This window comes from Theropithecus gelada, chromosome 18 (assembly GCF_003255815.1).
Source record: "Theropithecus gelada isolate Dixy chromosome 18, Tgel_1.0, whole genome shotgun sequence".
Lineage (NCBI taxonomy): Eukaryota > Metazoa > Chordata > Mammalia > Primates > Cercopithecidae > Theropithecus > Theropithecus gelada.
In genome coordinates, this window is record NC_037686.1 from 67,355,067 (window position 1) to 67,370,253 (window position 15,187).

The 15,187-nt window shown below is 47.8% G+C and overlaps 1 protein-coding gene across 1 annotated transcript in view; it reads left to right on the forward strand.

Moving 5' to 3' along the window:
• Positions 1-15,187, forward strand: part of CNDP1 (carnosine dipeptidase 1) — a 47,188-nt gene that overhangs the window by 19,013 nt on the left and 12,988 nt on the right. The window contains exons 2-7 of the mRNA XM_025365558.1: positions 1,437-1,562; positions 3,805-3,954; positions 5,347-5,509; positions 7,024-7,112; positions 10,279-10,479; positions 14,251-14,335. Of these exons, the coding sequence (XP_025221343.1) occupies positions 1,437-1,562; positions 3,805-3,954; positions 5,347-5,509; positions 7,024-7,112; positions 10,279-10,479; positions 14,251-14,335 (814 nt within the window). The remainder of the gene's footprint in view (positions 1-1,436; positions 1,563-3,804; positions 3,955-5,346; positions 5,510-7,023; positions 7,113-10,278; positions 10,480-14,250; positions 14,336-15,187) is intronic.

A 15,187-nucleotide genomic window follows, 5' to 3' on the forward strand; every position in this document is an offset into this window, starting at 1 on the left:
TATTCAACCAACTACTTTTCAAACAGCCTTGCAGATGCTCCATTGTAAAATAAGCAGCATTGGCGGGGCCACATCCATAATGAGCGTCCTCTCGTTGTGAGCACACCTGTCTCTCAAGGTCTCGGGGATGGCACTGAGACTTCACCAGCCTAGTTCCCTTTGTTTTCCCTGCAACCCCTGCTCACCTCCACCTATGGAAAGGTGGGCATTTAAAGAATCATAGATTAAACAATTATAATTTTATAATGTAAAACATCTCAAACATTTAAAACGATAAAAGATGGGATTCCAGAGACAAAACTAACAGAGACAGGCTGGGTTAAACTCGCCCCTCCTTCCTCCTGCTGCAGGAGGGTGGGTTTGGCTTCTAAAGTGGAGCCCAGCTGGTCTCCTGGGGATAGCGGGTGGCTTTCCTAGCCAAGAACCTGGCGTCGGGGGTCTGACCAAGGGCTGCAGCCCCCTTGGCCCTTCCCATCCCTCACTCCCTCCCTCCTCTTCTCCAGCCTCTGGTGGCGGGGGCTGCACTGGGGGAGATGTTGCTAATGGCCCCTCTAGATGTGCAGGTGGCCCCTGGGCCTGATGCCGGCAGCTCCCACTCCAGACAGGGCTCTGGGGGGCCTCTGTGAAGGGGTGACCCTTGCCCACCTTGCCACAGGACCTTCCTGTCGGGCGTCAAGGAGGAATGCTGGCTCTCAGGCTCTTGAGGACTCCCAGGTGGAGTCATTCCAGCTGTGGATGGGCTGGGGAGACTGAGCAGGGGTCAGGGAGGGGAAAGGAGGGAGGAGGCAGGGTCGTGGATGGGTCTCTCAGAGACGAGGTTTCACCATGTTGACCAGGCTAGTCTTCAATTCCTGACCTCAAGTAATCCGCCCACCTCGACCTCCCAAAGTACTGGGATTACAGGCACGAACCACCACCTTAGACCTTTCTCTTCCTTTCTTGTTAAAGTACTGTGATTTCAGGAGCCAGTGGAAAGAAACCCCACAACACTGGATTTTAGGCATTGCTCAGAAATTCCTTTGTCTAGTGCAGTAGTTCATCACACATGGAAGATTTTTGCGTGTTTGTTTTCGGTTCTACCTTGCTCTTTTCTGTCTTGTAAAGATCGTCCTTCACTCCTGGGCAGCAGAACTGGCCTCCCCAAGGGGCCAGGAGGAAACACCTTATCCTAGGAATAAACGGAATGATGTTATTTAAAGATGAGCTTGTTAACTCGATTTTTGTCTTATTAAAATTCTTTAGCATTGGAAATAAAGTGTTTGGGGAAAGACGTAGCAAAAAATAACATGTTTGGTTCTACCGCCTTGTGTTATTTTATTCCGACTGACTGGAGGCAGCTGTGTGAGGTAACAACCCTTCTTGAGGAATTTGGAAGGTCCAAAGTCCAGCGACTGGTGCTGATTTTCATTCGTTCCTCCTGTGTCCAACCCTTCCAGGCTGCGTCCCTGCTGGCCGTGCTGCTGCTGCTGGAGGCAGGCATGTTCTCTTCACACTCCCTGCCCCCGGCGCTGCTAGAGAAAGTCTTCCAGTACATTGACCTCCATCAGGATGAATTTGTGCAGGTAGGAGAAGGAAACTGCACACGGAATGCATGGATTACCTCCTTTGGTATTTGGGTGAGACAATTATTTGCTTGGAGATGTGGATATTTTTGCCTAATTCCATTTAAAATGCCTGTGACTGCTCATTGGGTTAAAAATCTTCAGTATTCATTAGATGGATGGAAGAGATCCCTCCTAGCCATTCCTCCTGCAAAGGGCACTGTCTCTTCATATCCAGCACACTTGATCCAGGGATGTCCACGCAGAGACGACCAGCACCTCCACTGAGCTCGAGTCTGCCCTGGTCCATCAGGTCGCCCATTCCTAATGCCACCTGACGTTATTGTAAGGCCTAGGCAGAGCTGGGGAGCCAGGGAGCTCTGCAAAGTTCAACAGCAACGTTTTTCATTTTGTAGTATGTGTGCAATAGGCATTTTATCTCCTCCATTCGTTCATTCATTTATTTATTTGTTTTGAGACAGAGTCTCGCTCTGTTGCCCAGGCTGGAGTGCAGTGGTGAAACCCCAGCTCACCACAACCTCCCAGGTTCAGGTGATTTTCCTGCCTCAGCCTCAACTTCCCAAGTAGCTGGGATTACAGGCACCTGCCAACATGCCCAGCTAATTTTTGTGTTTTTTCAGTAGAGATAGGATTTCCCCATGTTGGGCAGGCTGATTTTGAACTCCTGACCTCAAGTGATCTGCCCTCCTCGGCCTCCCAAAGTGCTGGGATTGCAGGCATGAGCCACCGCGCCTGACCCTTTTTTTTGTTGTTGTTATTATTTTTTGAGACAGGGTCTTGCTCTGTCACCCAGGCTGGAGTGCAGTGGCACAAACACAGCTCACTGCAGCCTCGACCTCCTGGGTTCAAGTGATCCTTCTGCCTCAGCCTCCCAAGTTTATAATCCTCTGCTTCACCCCTAATTCACCATACAGGGTCTGTACATATATGGGGTGGGAGTGGGGTAAAGTAGAGGGAGGGTGAGGTGGAACGGCAAAAAGAGGGAGGCCTGGGGAGCAGGAGGAGACAGGAGGAGGAGTGGGAAGGCAGGAGCTTGCTGGAGCCCACAGATTTACCAGCTCCTCCCCAGCCCTGCTCTCCTAAGCTCTCTTGTCCCCTCTGTGGCCGACTGGTTCCATCCCCACACACCCCCACACATGTGCACACTGATGTGGTGTTGTCTGTGCTCACCAGACTGGGAGCTCCTTGAGGTCTCCCTGAACTTTGTACCCCAAGCCCCCTAAGTCCCTCAAACATACCCAAATCTACTGAACTTAGGGAGAAGCCAGCAGTCTCTGTTCTGTAAATTCCAGTTTAAAAATGTAAAACATAATATTCATTAGGATTAGATAAATGCCTTCATAATAAAAATGAAAGCACTACAACCAGGATAGAGAGATCAAACTCAAATGAGTCAGGAAGAGAAGTCTAAGATCAGTAAATCTGTGTAGTTTTTCATAAAAATGCTGACTGTCTCAGTATGAGCCACTCAGGTTCCAACACCGGTGTGTGAATGGTTCTTATCAGTCATTCATATCAGCCAGCACTGCTGGAGTGGCCGCCAGGTGCCCGGCACCAGGCTGAGGCTTGTGCACACGTTACCTCAGTGGTCCTCGCCATCACCCTATCGTTAGGGAGCGTTACTTTCTTGTGCAGATGAGAACACTCAGGCTAAGGGAGGTTAAGGAATACACCCAAAGTCACACAGCTATGACAGGCTGAGCTTAAGCCCGACGTTACAGTGCCTGTGGGATCCTAGGAGCGCAGGGAGGGGCGGGCCGGGGAATCTAAGTGCAGAGCATGTCAGAAGGGACCTGCAGCCCAGCGGAGGCCACTGTGGGGTTCAGTCATGGCCCGGAGGCTTCCAGGGCCAGGTGTGGAAAGCAAGGAGTCCTGGAGAAAGCTGAGAAGGAGAACCCACCAGCTCTTCAGTTCTTAATTAGAAACAGTGGGTGGGGACTTGCCCTTCTTGACAGCCCTGGGGAACCCAGCGAGGACCCAGACCATCATCTTTCTCCCAGCCCACCCTGCCTGACCTTCTATACTAACCAGGCATCTCTGGCCTCCGGGTTCCTGATTAAAACCCCAGCTATTCTGTCTGTTACTCTTGAATGTCACAGTGTTCACTGGCACTGTCATAGGTCCTCAGGTCCTCAATCAACAGAATAGCACCTGGGGACTCGCCATCTCCTGTCCTCCCCTCGCTGCCCCCAGAGCAGATGTGGGACCCCCATGCTAATGGCCTGCTTACTCTTCCTCCTAGACGCTGAAGGAGTGGGTGGCCATCGAGAGCGACTCTGTCCAGCCCGTGCCTCGCTTCAGACAAGAGCTCTTCAGAATGATGGCTGTGGCTGCGGACACACTGCAGCGCCTGGGGGCCCGTGTGACCTCGGTGGACATGGGTTCTCAGCAGGTGCTGTGGTGTTCCCGCCCACTGAGGGAGCAGCTACTTCTAGATGTCAATTGTGCCTTCCCGGGGGTGGCAAGGGAGAGGCTCACCCTGATCCTCAACCAAAACCCCCCAATTCCTAATGAAGATGAAGCATTCCCTTGGTCTCGAACAAAGCCGTGTTACTGCTTTCCAGTCCTATCAGGACTCCAGGGCTGGGACGGGCTCTTAGAAGCCAGTGCAGATGACAAGTGAAGGTCCCTTTATTATGGAAAGGACCCCCTTGTACTCTTCACTTCCTGGACACAGGTTCCAATTTCTTCTTTACGGAAAAGGAAATTGTCCTTTTCTTTAAATTCATATGCATCTTTCTCAAAGGCATTGTATCTGGAGCTGTGTTTTTTTCATCAGAACCGTCTCTTAGAACTCTACTCCATCATGAATGTCTTAAATCTAAGCACCTGCTGTGCTTATTTTAGCACTGAGGAACCTTGGGATCATCCACATTTTCTAGGATTTGTCCACCTAATTTAAGCCAGTTGTCATCTGCATTCTTTTTCTGTTCATTTGTTTTGAGACAGAGTCTCGCTCTGTAGCCCAGGCTGGAGTGCAGTGGTGCGATCTCAGCTCACCGCAAGTTCCACCTCCAAAGTCCCGGTTCAAGCAATTCTCTTGCCTCAGCCTCCTGAGTAGCTGGGATTTCAGGCGTGCACCACTACGCCCAGCTAATTTTTGTATTTTTATTAGAGACAGGGTTTCACCATGTTGGCCAGGCTGGTCTTCAACTCCTAACCTCGTGATTTGCCCGCCTTGGCCTCCCAAAGTGCTGGGATTACAGGCATGAGCCACCGTTCCCGGCCCATCTGCATTCTTACTCAAGAGCACATTCAGCTAATGCTGCTAATTGTCAATGTGGATCTAAAGAAGCGCTTTACTTTTAATTAGGTTTTATATCTTAATTAAAAGCATCTTGGCTGGGTGCAGTGTCTCACACTTGAAATCCTAGCACTTTGGGAGGCTACGGTGGGCGGATTACTTGAGCCTGAGGGTTTGAGACCAGCCTGGGCAACATGGCAAAACCTGTCTCTACCAAAAATACAAAAAGGTAGCCAGACGTGGTGGCGCACGTCTGGAGTCTCAGCTACTATGAGGAGGCCGAGGTAGGAGAATCACATAAGCCTGCGAGTGCGCCACTGCACTCCAGCCTGGGCGCCAGGACTGAGACCTGTCTCCAAAAGAAAAAAAAGTGTTTCATGGGACTCATTTTAGAGATGGAGAAACTGATGCTCAGAAAAATGACATGGGCTCTCCAAGGACCCAGGGATAGCCTGGCCAGGACTCCCAATATCATGTCTTTGAATTTTCTGGAAGAACAACACAGCGTTTTTAAAAATGTGATTCCTGATCATTTTGCAGCTGCCCGATGGTCAGAGTCTTCCAATACCTCCCGTCATCCTGGCCGAACTGGGGAACGATCCCACAAAAGGCACCGTGTGCTTCTACGGCCACTTGGATGTGCAGCCTGCCGACCAGGGCGATGGGTGGCTCACGGACCCCTACGTGCTGACGGAGGTGGACGGTCAGTGAGGTACCCGGGCTACAGTGCGGAGCTGCTGTGCTTGCAAGATTGAAGGGGTGAAGATGTGGCTCTGTCCCTGGATTTCGGGTCTCTCCCTGTCATTAAGAATGCACAGGCCCGGTGCGGTGGCTCATGCCTGTAATCCCAGCACTTTGGGAAGCCAAGGTGGTTGGATCACTTGAGGTCAAGAGTTCAAGACCAGCCTGGCCAACATGCAAAACCCCGTTTCTACTAAAAATACGAAAAAACAGCTGGGCATGGTGGTGGGCGCCTGTAATCACAGCTACTTGGGAGACCGAGGCAGAATTGCTTGAACCTGGGAGGTGGAGGTTGAGATCACACCATTGCACTCTAGCCTGGGTGACAGAGCGAGACTCTGTCTGGGGAAAAAAAGAAAAAAGCCTGGCATGCTGGCACATGCTTGTAATCCCAGTTACTTAGGAGGCTGAGGCAGGAGAATCACTTGAACCTGGGAGGCAGAGGTTGCAGTGAGCTGAGATGGCACCATTGCACTCCATTCTGCCTGGATGACAGAGTGAGACTCCATCTAAAAAAAAAAAAAGAAGAATGCATAGAGAGGCGGCTCTCATAGCCTACTGATTGGTTCACTGAGGCTGGTTTTCTTTCATTTGTGAAAAAAACAACACACTTTTGTGCCCCTGGACGGAGGTTCTTGAGTTGTGAGGAAAACAGTTGTCGAGGCCACACACTTTCCTTTTGAACAGTATCAAATGTAATTCGCATTTTATAAAGAAAAAGAAGAAAGGTTAATAGAGATATACACACATATTTTTTTCTTTCTTCTACTAATTGTAAAATCCCAAAATGAGAAGCTATGCCACATGGCACTCTGCAACAAATCCCCGGTGGGTCTCTTCAGTGAACTTGGACAAAATAGCTAATTATTGTTAAGGACAGTGGGATCTGTCTATTGCAAATTTACTTGTCTTATCTGACTAGCTGACGACTGTACTATTTGTCAGGGAAGAGATCCAAGGATCTCTTGTGTACGGTCTTATTTGTACATAAGAAATCATACTTTGCAATTTCATAGCAAGATTCGTGCCTGGAATATTATTATAGAAAGCACTGTTAACATTAGTACTCATGAAACAACATTGGTTTTTTTTTTTTTTTTTTTTTTTTTTTTTTTTTTTTTGAGACGGAGTCTCGCTCTGTTGCCCAGGCTGGAGTGCTGTGGCCGGATCTCAGCTCACTGCAAGCTCCGCCTCCCGGGTTCCCGCCATTCTCCTGTCTCAGCCTCCCGAGTAGCTGGGAGTACAGGCGCCCGCCACCTCGCCCGGCTAGTTTTTTGTATTTTTTAGTAGAGACGGGGTTTCACCGTGTTAGCCAGGGTGGTCTCGATCTCCTGACCTCGTGATCCGCCCATCTCGGCCTCCCAAAGTGCTGGGATTACAGGCTTGAGCCACCGCGCCCGGCCTACAACATTGGTTTTTAACTCACGTGGCAGAGGTGTCCACACTTCTCTGAACATTCTTCTTCCCTTTGTAAAGGGAAACTTTATGGACGAGGCGCAACCGACAACAAAGGCCCTGTCTTGGCTTGGATCAATGCTGTGAGCGCCTTCAGAGCCCTGGAACAAGTAGGTGACAGCTGTGTTCGGGAGGGAGGAGGAAGAGGATGGGAACTACAACTTACTTTGAGTTGTTTGCTGTGTTCTGAGCAAACTGCCTTAGGTCACTTATTCACTCCAACAGTCTTTGGAGGTGTGTGCGACAATTGTATCCATTTCACAGATAAGGACAGTAAGGCTTGGGAAGGTCAGAGAACTTACCCAGAGCAGTGCAGCTGGTGGCAGGGCTGATACTTTGAGGATGGATTCCAGCCTGCACTTTTAATCACGTTAAAAAACAAGACACAGCCAAAGACACAACAAGCCTGTGGCCAAGCTGCTATCTGATGGGACTTGTCTTTTTTTGTTTAATCCTTACTTTATCTTATCTTGTCTTTTTTAATCTTCTTTTTCTTCTTATCACAAAGTATGATTTGTTAGCAGAGACAAACACACATTTTTTAAATGTATCGGCTGCTTTGCAAATGATCAAGATAGGAATCTCCATGACATTCCGCAGGAATCCTTGGATCTCTTCCCTGAGAGCACAGTGGTTCTCTTTAGATGTCCAAATAAGGGCTCTGGAGCAGAGGCAGGGGTACAGATTTGAGGAGGTGGGTCCCCTCTTTCCGGCCTCCAGAGGACATTGTTGGTGGACCCAGGTTTGTACCTTTAACTGTCTCATGTTTCAACACAAGGATGGTTTTATCTCAAGCCACTCTTCTCCCGCTCCTGGTGAATGTACTTAGACACCAGCAGAGGACTGGATCTAGCTGTGTGAACTTGGGCAAGTGACTTGACCTCTCTGGGCCTCGGATTCTGTTCTGTGGAACAGAATCAGGTCAACCTTGGGGTATGGTTCCATCTGCCCTGTCCTGGGCACCGCCTCAGCCCTGTCCAAGGCTGCAAGGCCCTGAGGGCTGAGGGGCCTCCCTGGCACCCTGTCCTGCAGAGAAGACCCGGGCTTCTGGGGTGTCTTTTCCTGAAGATTATTTCATTAGGTGCCGGGGGCTTCCCTCAGAAGTTTATTTTCTCCTGAGACATAAGCAGATGGAGGGGACTTAAGTACTCTGACTCCACTCCTGAATCTCACAGAAGACACGCTCAGGAAATCAGCACAGGTCTCGGCGGCGTCCTGCAGACCACTGCAAAGCTGTCTTCTTATCCATGAAGCTCACACCACCTATGCCCTGAGCATTCCATGTGGCTTTGGTTTCTTTCTCTGTCTCCCTCCCTGTTTTTCCTTCTCTCCTTTCTTTCTCTTTCTTCCTCTCTCTCTCTCCTTCTAAGGGATAGCAATATTTATAAGATTGTTCCGATAAAAAGGCCAAAATCTGTTTTCCTTTATAAATTTCAACTCTGAAAATTACACAATCACAAAGAAAACAGAAGAAATATTCACTGCCCTGGACACGTCAGTTCATCTCTGAGCCTCACTTTCCTTGTCTGTGATCAAAGTGGGAATGGCAGTTTCTACCTTACAGGCTTACAGGGATTCAGTGAAGAAATATCTGCACTGGGGGTGGTGTGTGAGGTCCTTCGAGAGTGTCCCCTTCTTCCTCCCTCCCTCCCTTCTTCTCCTCTGCCCGCCTTGCCTACAGAGCTCTTAGGACACATTCCCTCCCTGGGTTATTTTCTAGGAGGCAGAGTGAGTACTAATATCCATATTTCACAGGTAGAGCAGTGAGCTGCCAAGGGGAGGCTTGGCAAACCCAGCTGCTAATGCATGCGGCCTGCATGCTGAGTGCTATGGGTTTGTATTTTATTAAAAGTGACTTGCCAGAAAATTCTTAGGATTTCCAACTACTCTTCAGCAATTGTTTGCTAGTTCAGTGTTCACACAGAACCTTCAGATATTAAGATTTCAGAACTTCAGATGGACTTCCTAAGACACACAGAAACACAAGGGATACATATGAACAAATCGCTGTCCCCCAAAAGCTCTTCTCCAACTGAATGACTGATTTTCTAATTTTCTCATTTTAATTACTATGTAACTTATTATTTTCTCATCCATAATCCTGTGCTCATGTTGCATTTGTTAATCTGTGGTGAGTCAAGCCCGCTTATTAGAACTGATTATAGTGTGTGCATGCTGTTTATCTGCATGTAATCACTTTTAGAGTTCTGCACGCATCCTGTGCTCTAGGAAAAGACTTTGACCTCTCCTCTTAATGTGGTTCTCAAAGATATGAAGTTATAAATTATAAAGATACAAAAAGATCAAAAGCAAATGGGGGAAGAAGCATGTTGTAAAAATTTTAAAGGAGCTATTCCTTGCCCTAATATTAACTAAAAAAAAACCCTCAAGTTCCATTTTGCTGCAAGATCAAAGCCTTTGAATAAGTTAAAAGGCAGATTGAAATCACAGCCCAAAAATAACAGATACTTGAAGTAAAAATTAACCTGAGGCTTAACAATCTTTCAAAGGAGAAATTTCTCCTTTTTCCTGTTCAGAATTATGAGGACAGAAAAGCGATTTGTAATTGCCTAACCTTTCTTGAAAAATTCCTTTTGGGGAGAAAGAGAAAAATGCCTCCCTCCGCAGCGACACGGGGAAGCTCTGTAGTATAGAATGTGCTTTCCTGTAGATGCCCCTTTCCCCAATTCTTGATCATAGCATTAAATTGGCAGGACATGTTGGAGGGCACGCACCAGGCGTTACCTTGAATTCTCCTTCACAACCATAATTACGACTCCATTGCTGTAACAGAACTGTGGGGAATGCACATTCATACATTGAATGTAAATAATAATTTCATGTGTTTATGTTATATGCAAACAAATAGTGGATCTTCAAAGGTGAATGGGCAATGTAGTAGTCTGTTTTCACGCTGCTGATAAAGACATGCCTGAGAGTGGGAAGGTTTAATTGGACTTACAGTTCCACATGGCTGGGGAGGCCTCAGAATCATGGCGAGAGGTGAATGTCATTTCTTACATGGCGGCAGCAAGAGAAAATGAGGAAGAAGCAAAAGCTGAAATGCCTGATAAACCCATCAGATCTCGTGAGACTTACTCACTATCATGAGAATAGCACAGGAAAGACTGGCCCCCATGATTCAATTACGTCCCCCTGAGTCCCTCCACAACATGTGGGAATTCTGGGAGATACAATTCAAGTTGAGACTTGGTGGAGACACAGCCAAACCACATCAGGCAACTTGTGCAATTTTTTTCTTCTGTTGTTACTTAGGATCTTCCTGTGAATATCAAATTCATCATTGAGGGGATGGAAGAGGCTGGCTCTGTTGCCCTGGAGGAACTTGTGGAAAAAGAAAAGAACCGATTCTTCTCTGGGGTGGACTACATCGTAATTTCAGATAACCTGTGGATCAGCCAAAGGAAGCCAGCAATCACTTACGGAACCCGGGGGAACAGCTACTTCACGGTGGAGGTATCCACAGAGAGCAGTGCATGGATGGAGGCCTGTGGGGGTTGTGAATGGGAGCGCCAGTCCATTCTGGGATCTTGGAGAGGAAGAAAGAAAGCTTTCCTGAGGGCAGAGGCCTTACTTGGGACACACAGCCTTAGGGGAGGTGGGGTGGGTGCAGAGGTCTTGGGGTTTGGGGAGGTCATGAACCCCCTGACACTTGGAATGGATGTGGCTATGTACCTTGTTCTGGAGAGGGGATTCACAGGGGTTTGTGACTCACAAAGCAAAGCTTGGAAACTCTGGCCATGGGATTTGCAGGCAGGTATGGCAGCCACAGGGAGGTAAGCAGACTGCCTGATCAATGCAGGGGCAACTGTGCTGTGTCCCGCTCCCGGCGTGGGCCTGCTGGCCACAGTGGCAGGAAATCTAAGTGCTGTGGTTACAGGGAAGGAGAAGGAGCATTGGTGTCACCCAGGCCAGTATCTGAAACCTAGCTTCTACCATGCCCAGCCTTGTGCACGTGGCTTCATCTTGAGCCTTGGTTTCCCACCTTGAAAGATGGCACAATAACGCCCCCTCCCAGGATGGCTGTGTCATTACATGCAGCCTTTAGTTCAGGTTTGACGCATAGTCAGTTTCCTTCCCCTTTTCTCTTTTTCTAGTAATATAGGCAACCTGTGATAATGCATGAGACTTAGAAAGTCCCTCCCGGGTAAATAGCTAATTATTTCATCATTTCAGTCTGTTTTCTCATATAGCAATGTGTAGGCTGATAATCCATGCTCTATCCAATCCCCAGGCAGTTTTGAGATTCAGATGTGAGCACATACACGGAAACACATGGCTATGCATTTGAAAAACAGTGAGTGCCTTCTATTTGTCAGATAGGAGGATGCTAAGTCCCAGGGGTACAGAACTGAATAAAATAGTCTCTGCCCTCAGGAAGTTTACTTCTAGTGAGATACAGACACTAAAGAGATGTGGGAGTGACAGAGAAAACGGGAAGCAGGGACTGTTCTCTAGAACCCGCTTTCAGGAAACATGGCTGTGAAAAGTAGGACAGAGCTGGGATGATGGCTGGAGGAAGTCCTTGGGAGGCAATTGACAGAGGCAGCAGTTGGAGACCTGGGAGGGAGGGGGAGGATTTTTGAGAACAAAGACTCTGAGGAGGTGGGAGGGGGCGAGCTCCAGACCCATGGGAGGAAAGTAACCTCTTTTGTGAGGGCCTTGAGTAGGTAGAGAGCTCCAAGTCCTAGTGTTTCTTCCCTCTTAGCCTCAATTTTTTTCTGTTTAGCAGGAAGGGAGTGTATCTGCAGTGAAGTGATGGCTTGAAGTGGTCACTTTGGGACAGGGGGAAGAGAAGGGATGGGAGGATGAAGAAGGGCCAGGCAATGTTAAGGTCTGGAGTCATCTATCCGTGCAAATTGATGGCTTCTGCAGCATGCTCAGTGGCCAGGGACAGAGAAGGCCTCGCAGGGGCAGACTGGCCCTGGGGTTGAGGTTACTCCAGAGGGTTGTAGTGGAGAAAGTAAGGAAGAGCTCGTCAAGGTGTTGAGCAGAGGGGCTGAGGTGATCAATGGTGGTATTCAGGTTGAATAGGGGAAAAAACAGAGGCAGGAGGGCAATGTGGAACATCTTGGAAGGGTCAAGGGACTGACGTCTTGATGAAGACCGAGAACAGGTGGTACAGCAAAGTTACAAGAGAGGAGGAGGAGAGCTGTCATCAGGATGTGAGACAGCCAGCTCAAGGTTTCGAAGTAAGACCGTCCATACTCCAGAGTAATTTAGCTAGCGTTATTGCCTAGTGAACTGAAAGTCTTAATGCTAAAGTGAATAAACCGAAGATTGCTCTGGTACTACATTGAAGAGGGAGTGGAACACCGTAAAGACCAGCTGGGCTGGAAGGATGGGAGGGAATGAACTGAAGAATCAACTTCAAAAAAGCCCAGCCTGTAGAAACTGGTAATTGATTGGACATGGCGTACGTAGGAGAAATCATGCTGGTAGGAAGTAATAGCAGAAGTGGTTGAGTTCGGGTCTAGATCTCCTGAGTTTCAGAAGCTGGAAGCGCGCTCGAGTGGAATGCACTGTAAGCACCCCAGAGTTTTAGGTCTGGTGTTTATGTAGTAGGTCAGACCTCCAGGGATGAACATTTAAGGGCATGGAGGTGTTAATAGTATCCCTGCCCTTAAATTATCGTGAGCACCGCATGGTCAGAGATAACCAGGTCCACACATGTTTGTGTCTTTCCACAATGTCAGGCTTTTACTGATGCTATCTCAATAATAAAAGCCACAGGCTCCATGCAGTTTCCAAGGAGGCAATTCTCCTTAGTGCCTCCCATTCACTCAGGAGTCAGAGCTGCAGGCACACAGGCCCAAGCTACTCCACAGGGCAGTCGATATTGTAAAGCATACATCGTTATATACCTAGCCAATATGTGAATGTTGTAGACTGAATATTCCATAACAAACAAAGTAACATTTACCATCAAGAGAGAAGGAGCTGGGCACAGCGGCTCACGCCTGTAATCCTAGCACTTTGCGAGGCTGAGGAAGGTGGATCATCTGAGGTCAGCAGTTCAAGACCAGCCTGCTCAACATGGTGAAACCCTGTCTCTACTAAAAAATTACAAAAAAATTAACTGGGCATGGTGGCGTGCACCTGTAGTCCCACCTACTTGGGAGGCTAAGGCAGAAGAATCACTTGAAGCTGGGAGGCAGAGGTTGCAGTGGGCTGAGATCATGTCACTGCACTCCTGCCTGGGTCACAGAACAAGATTCTGTCTCAAAAAAAAAAAAAATAAAATAATAATAATAAATAATAATAATAATGAATAATTTAAAAAAAGAAAAGAAAAGAAAAGGGATAGGAAAACAGGTTAATGAACCAGTCCGGGGAGTGTGACATAGACAAAAACAAATCCTGACCTGGCTCGGGTGGTCCAGTGGTCTTGTAAGGAAGAGCCTTTGATTTGGGCAGAGCCTTTGGTGGCAGATGCTGGGTTCTTAGCACAAGTGACAGCAGGACCGTGTCTGTTAAGTTTTGAACTGCTGACGTCCTGGTTGTTTTATGACTGCCAAGTCCTCTGATGAGAACCAATAGTGGAAGAACGTGTTTGGTTATATCCTTATCCAGCTGGATGCAGTCTTTATTGATCAGGCAGAACACCTAGTCCCTGTTGGCAAAGTGCCTTAGGAAATGTAAGATGGAGTCTTTTTCTAAGACAGAGTCACTCTTATGTCAAGGGTGCTGTATACATAAATGCTATCCTGTGAGCTCTTGAAGCTCATGTAGAGGAAGGATGAGCCAAGTATTAAGCTTTAGAGGTGGGAGGAAGAAAAGATGTTATTACAGGAGATATCAATAGAATTGTCCTGCAGGCAAGAAAAGAAGAAAGAGAAGAAAGCTTCTCAGAAACCAAGGGAAGAGAATTTTTCCAGAAAGAGGAGTGATCAACAATATTGGATGAAACCAAAAGGAAGACAGCTGTGTAAACGTCAATCATTTGGCCAAGGAGAGCCTCATGATCTTGGCTAGAATAAAGTTGGTGGAAAAGCTGGGGAATGAGTCAGCTTCAGGGCATTCAGGAGATGGTGGGAATGAAGCAATGGACAGCGGGTAGGAACTCCAGTCCCCATGACTGAGAAACATGGAAAGTGAAGTCAGGTCTGGAGGTCACCTACCTGAGTTCTGAGGGATACATGCAGATATGTATTTCACCACATGAAATGCTTCCACTAAAGCAACCAAGGCAGGAAGTATATCTCTTGCCTTTTATCTACTCTACAGGTGAAATGCAGAGACCAGGATTTTCACTCAGGAACCTTTGGTGGCATCCTTCATGAACCAATGGCTGATCTGGTTGCTCTTCTCGGTAATGCCTTATTTTGTTTCACTTTTTAAGCATCAGGGATCAACTAAAAGACAGTTCTACTTGATTCTATGTGCCTCTGCTTGCTTTCTGAACCAGCTCTGAACAAGGGTGTAGATGCTCAGATTTTCCTCCCCTTGGCTAACTGTTCCCTCCTCTTTTAAGTAAGTCTGCAAAACTCTTCTTCAGTTCCTCCGTTTTCTTTTATTGGACATTGTGACACATCCAGCTATACTCAAGGACAAGAGGGCAGAGACTCAAAGGATACAAAAGACTGAGAGGCCACCCTGACTCCCTTACTGCTGCTCCTAGAATGCCGGGCCGGGTGGGGTGTGGTATTCCCAAGCCAGTTGAACCACAAGTTCAACTTCGATAGACCTGGCATGACTTTTTGACTGAAGATAAATCAACAAAGGGATGATCAAAAGGAAAAGGAACTAAGCGACACACCAGATGAGGCCCTTCCCCCACTTTCTCAAGAGCATCTTGTTTTTCATGACAGACTGGCCCTTCCGCAGACCAGCCCACACCTTGTAGCATGTGGGTTCTGCGTGTGGATGACCAGGTGTGTCCTCGCTCTGCCACAGACCACCTGCGTGACCTTGGCGAGTTACTTGAATTCTCTAGTCTTCGGTTTCTCATTTGTAAAGGGGCACAATCTTCTATTTACCTAGTATTGCTTTTGGGATGCAAAAAGGTGACGTGTGCAGAGCACTTGTCATGGTGGCTGGAATGCAGCATGTCCTTCAGTGAGTAATGGCCTGCCCTGGCCTGACTCCAGAAATGGTGTCAAATATGTCAGCACCACTTGGCTTCATTTTCCAAGGTTGCTGTGGCCCTGAGTGGCACAGCAAC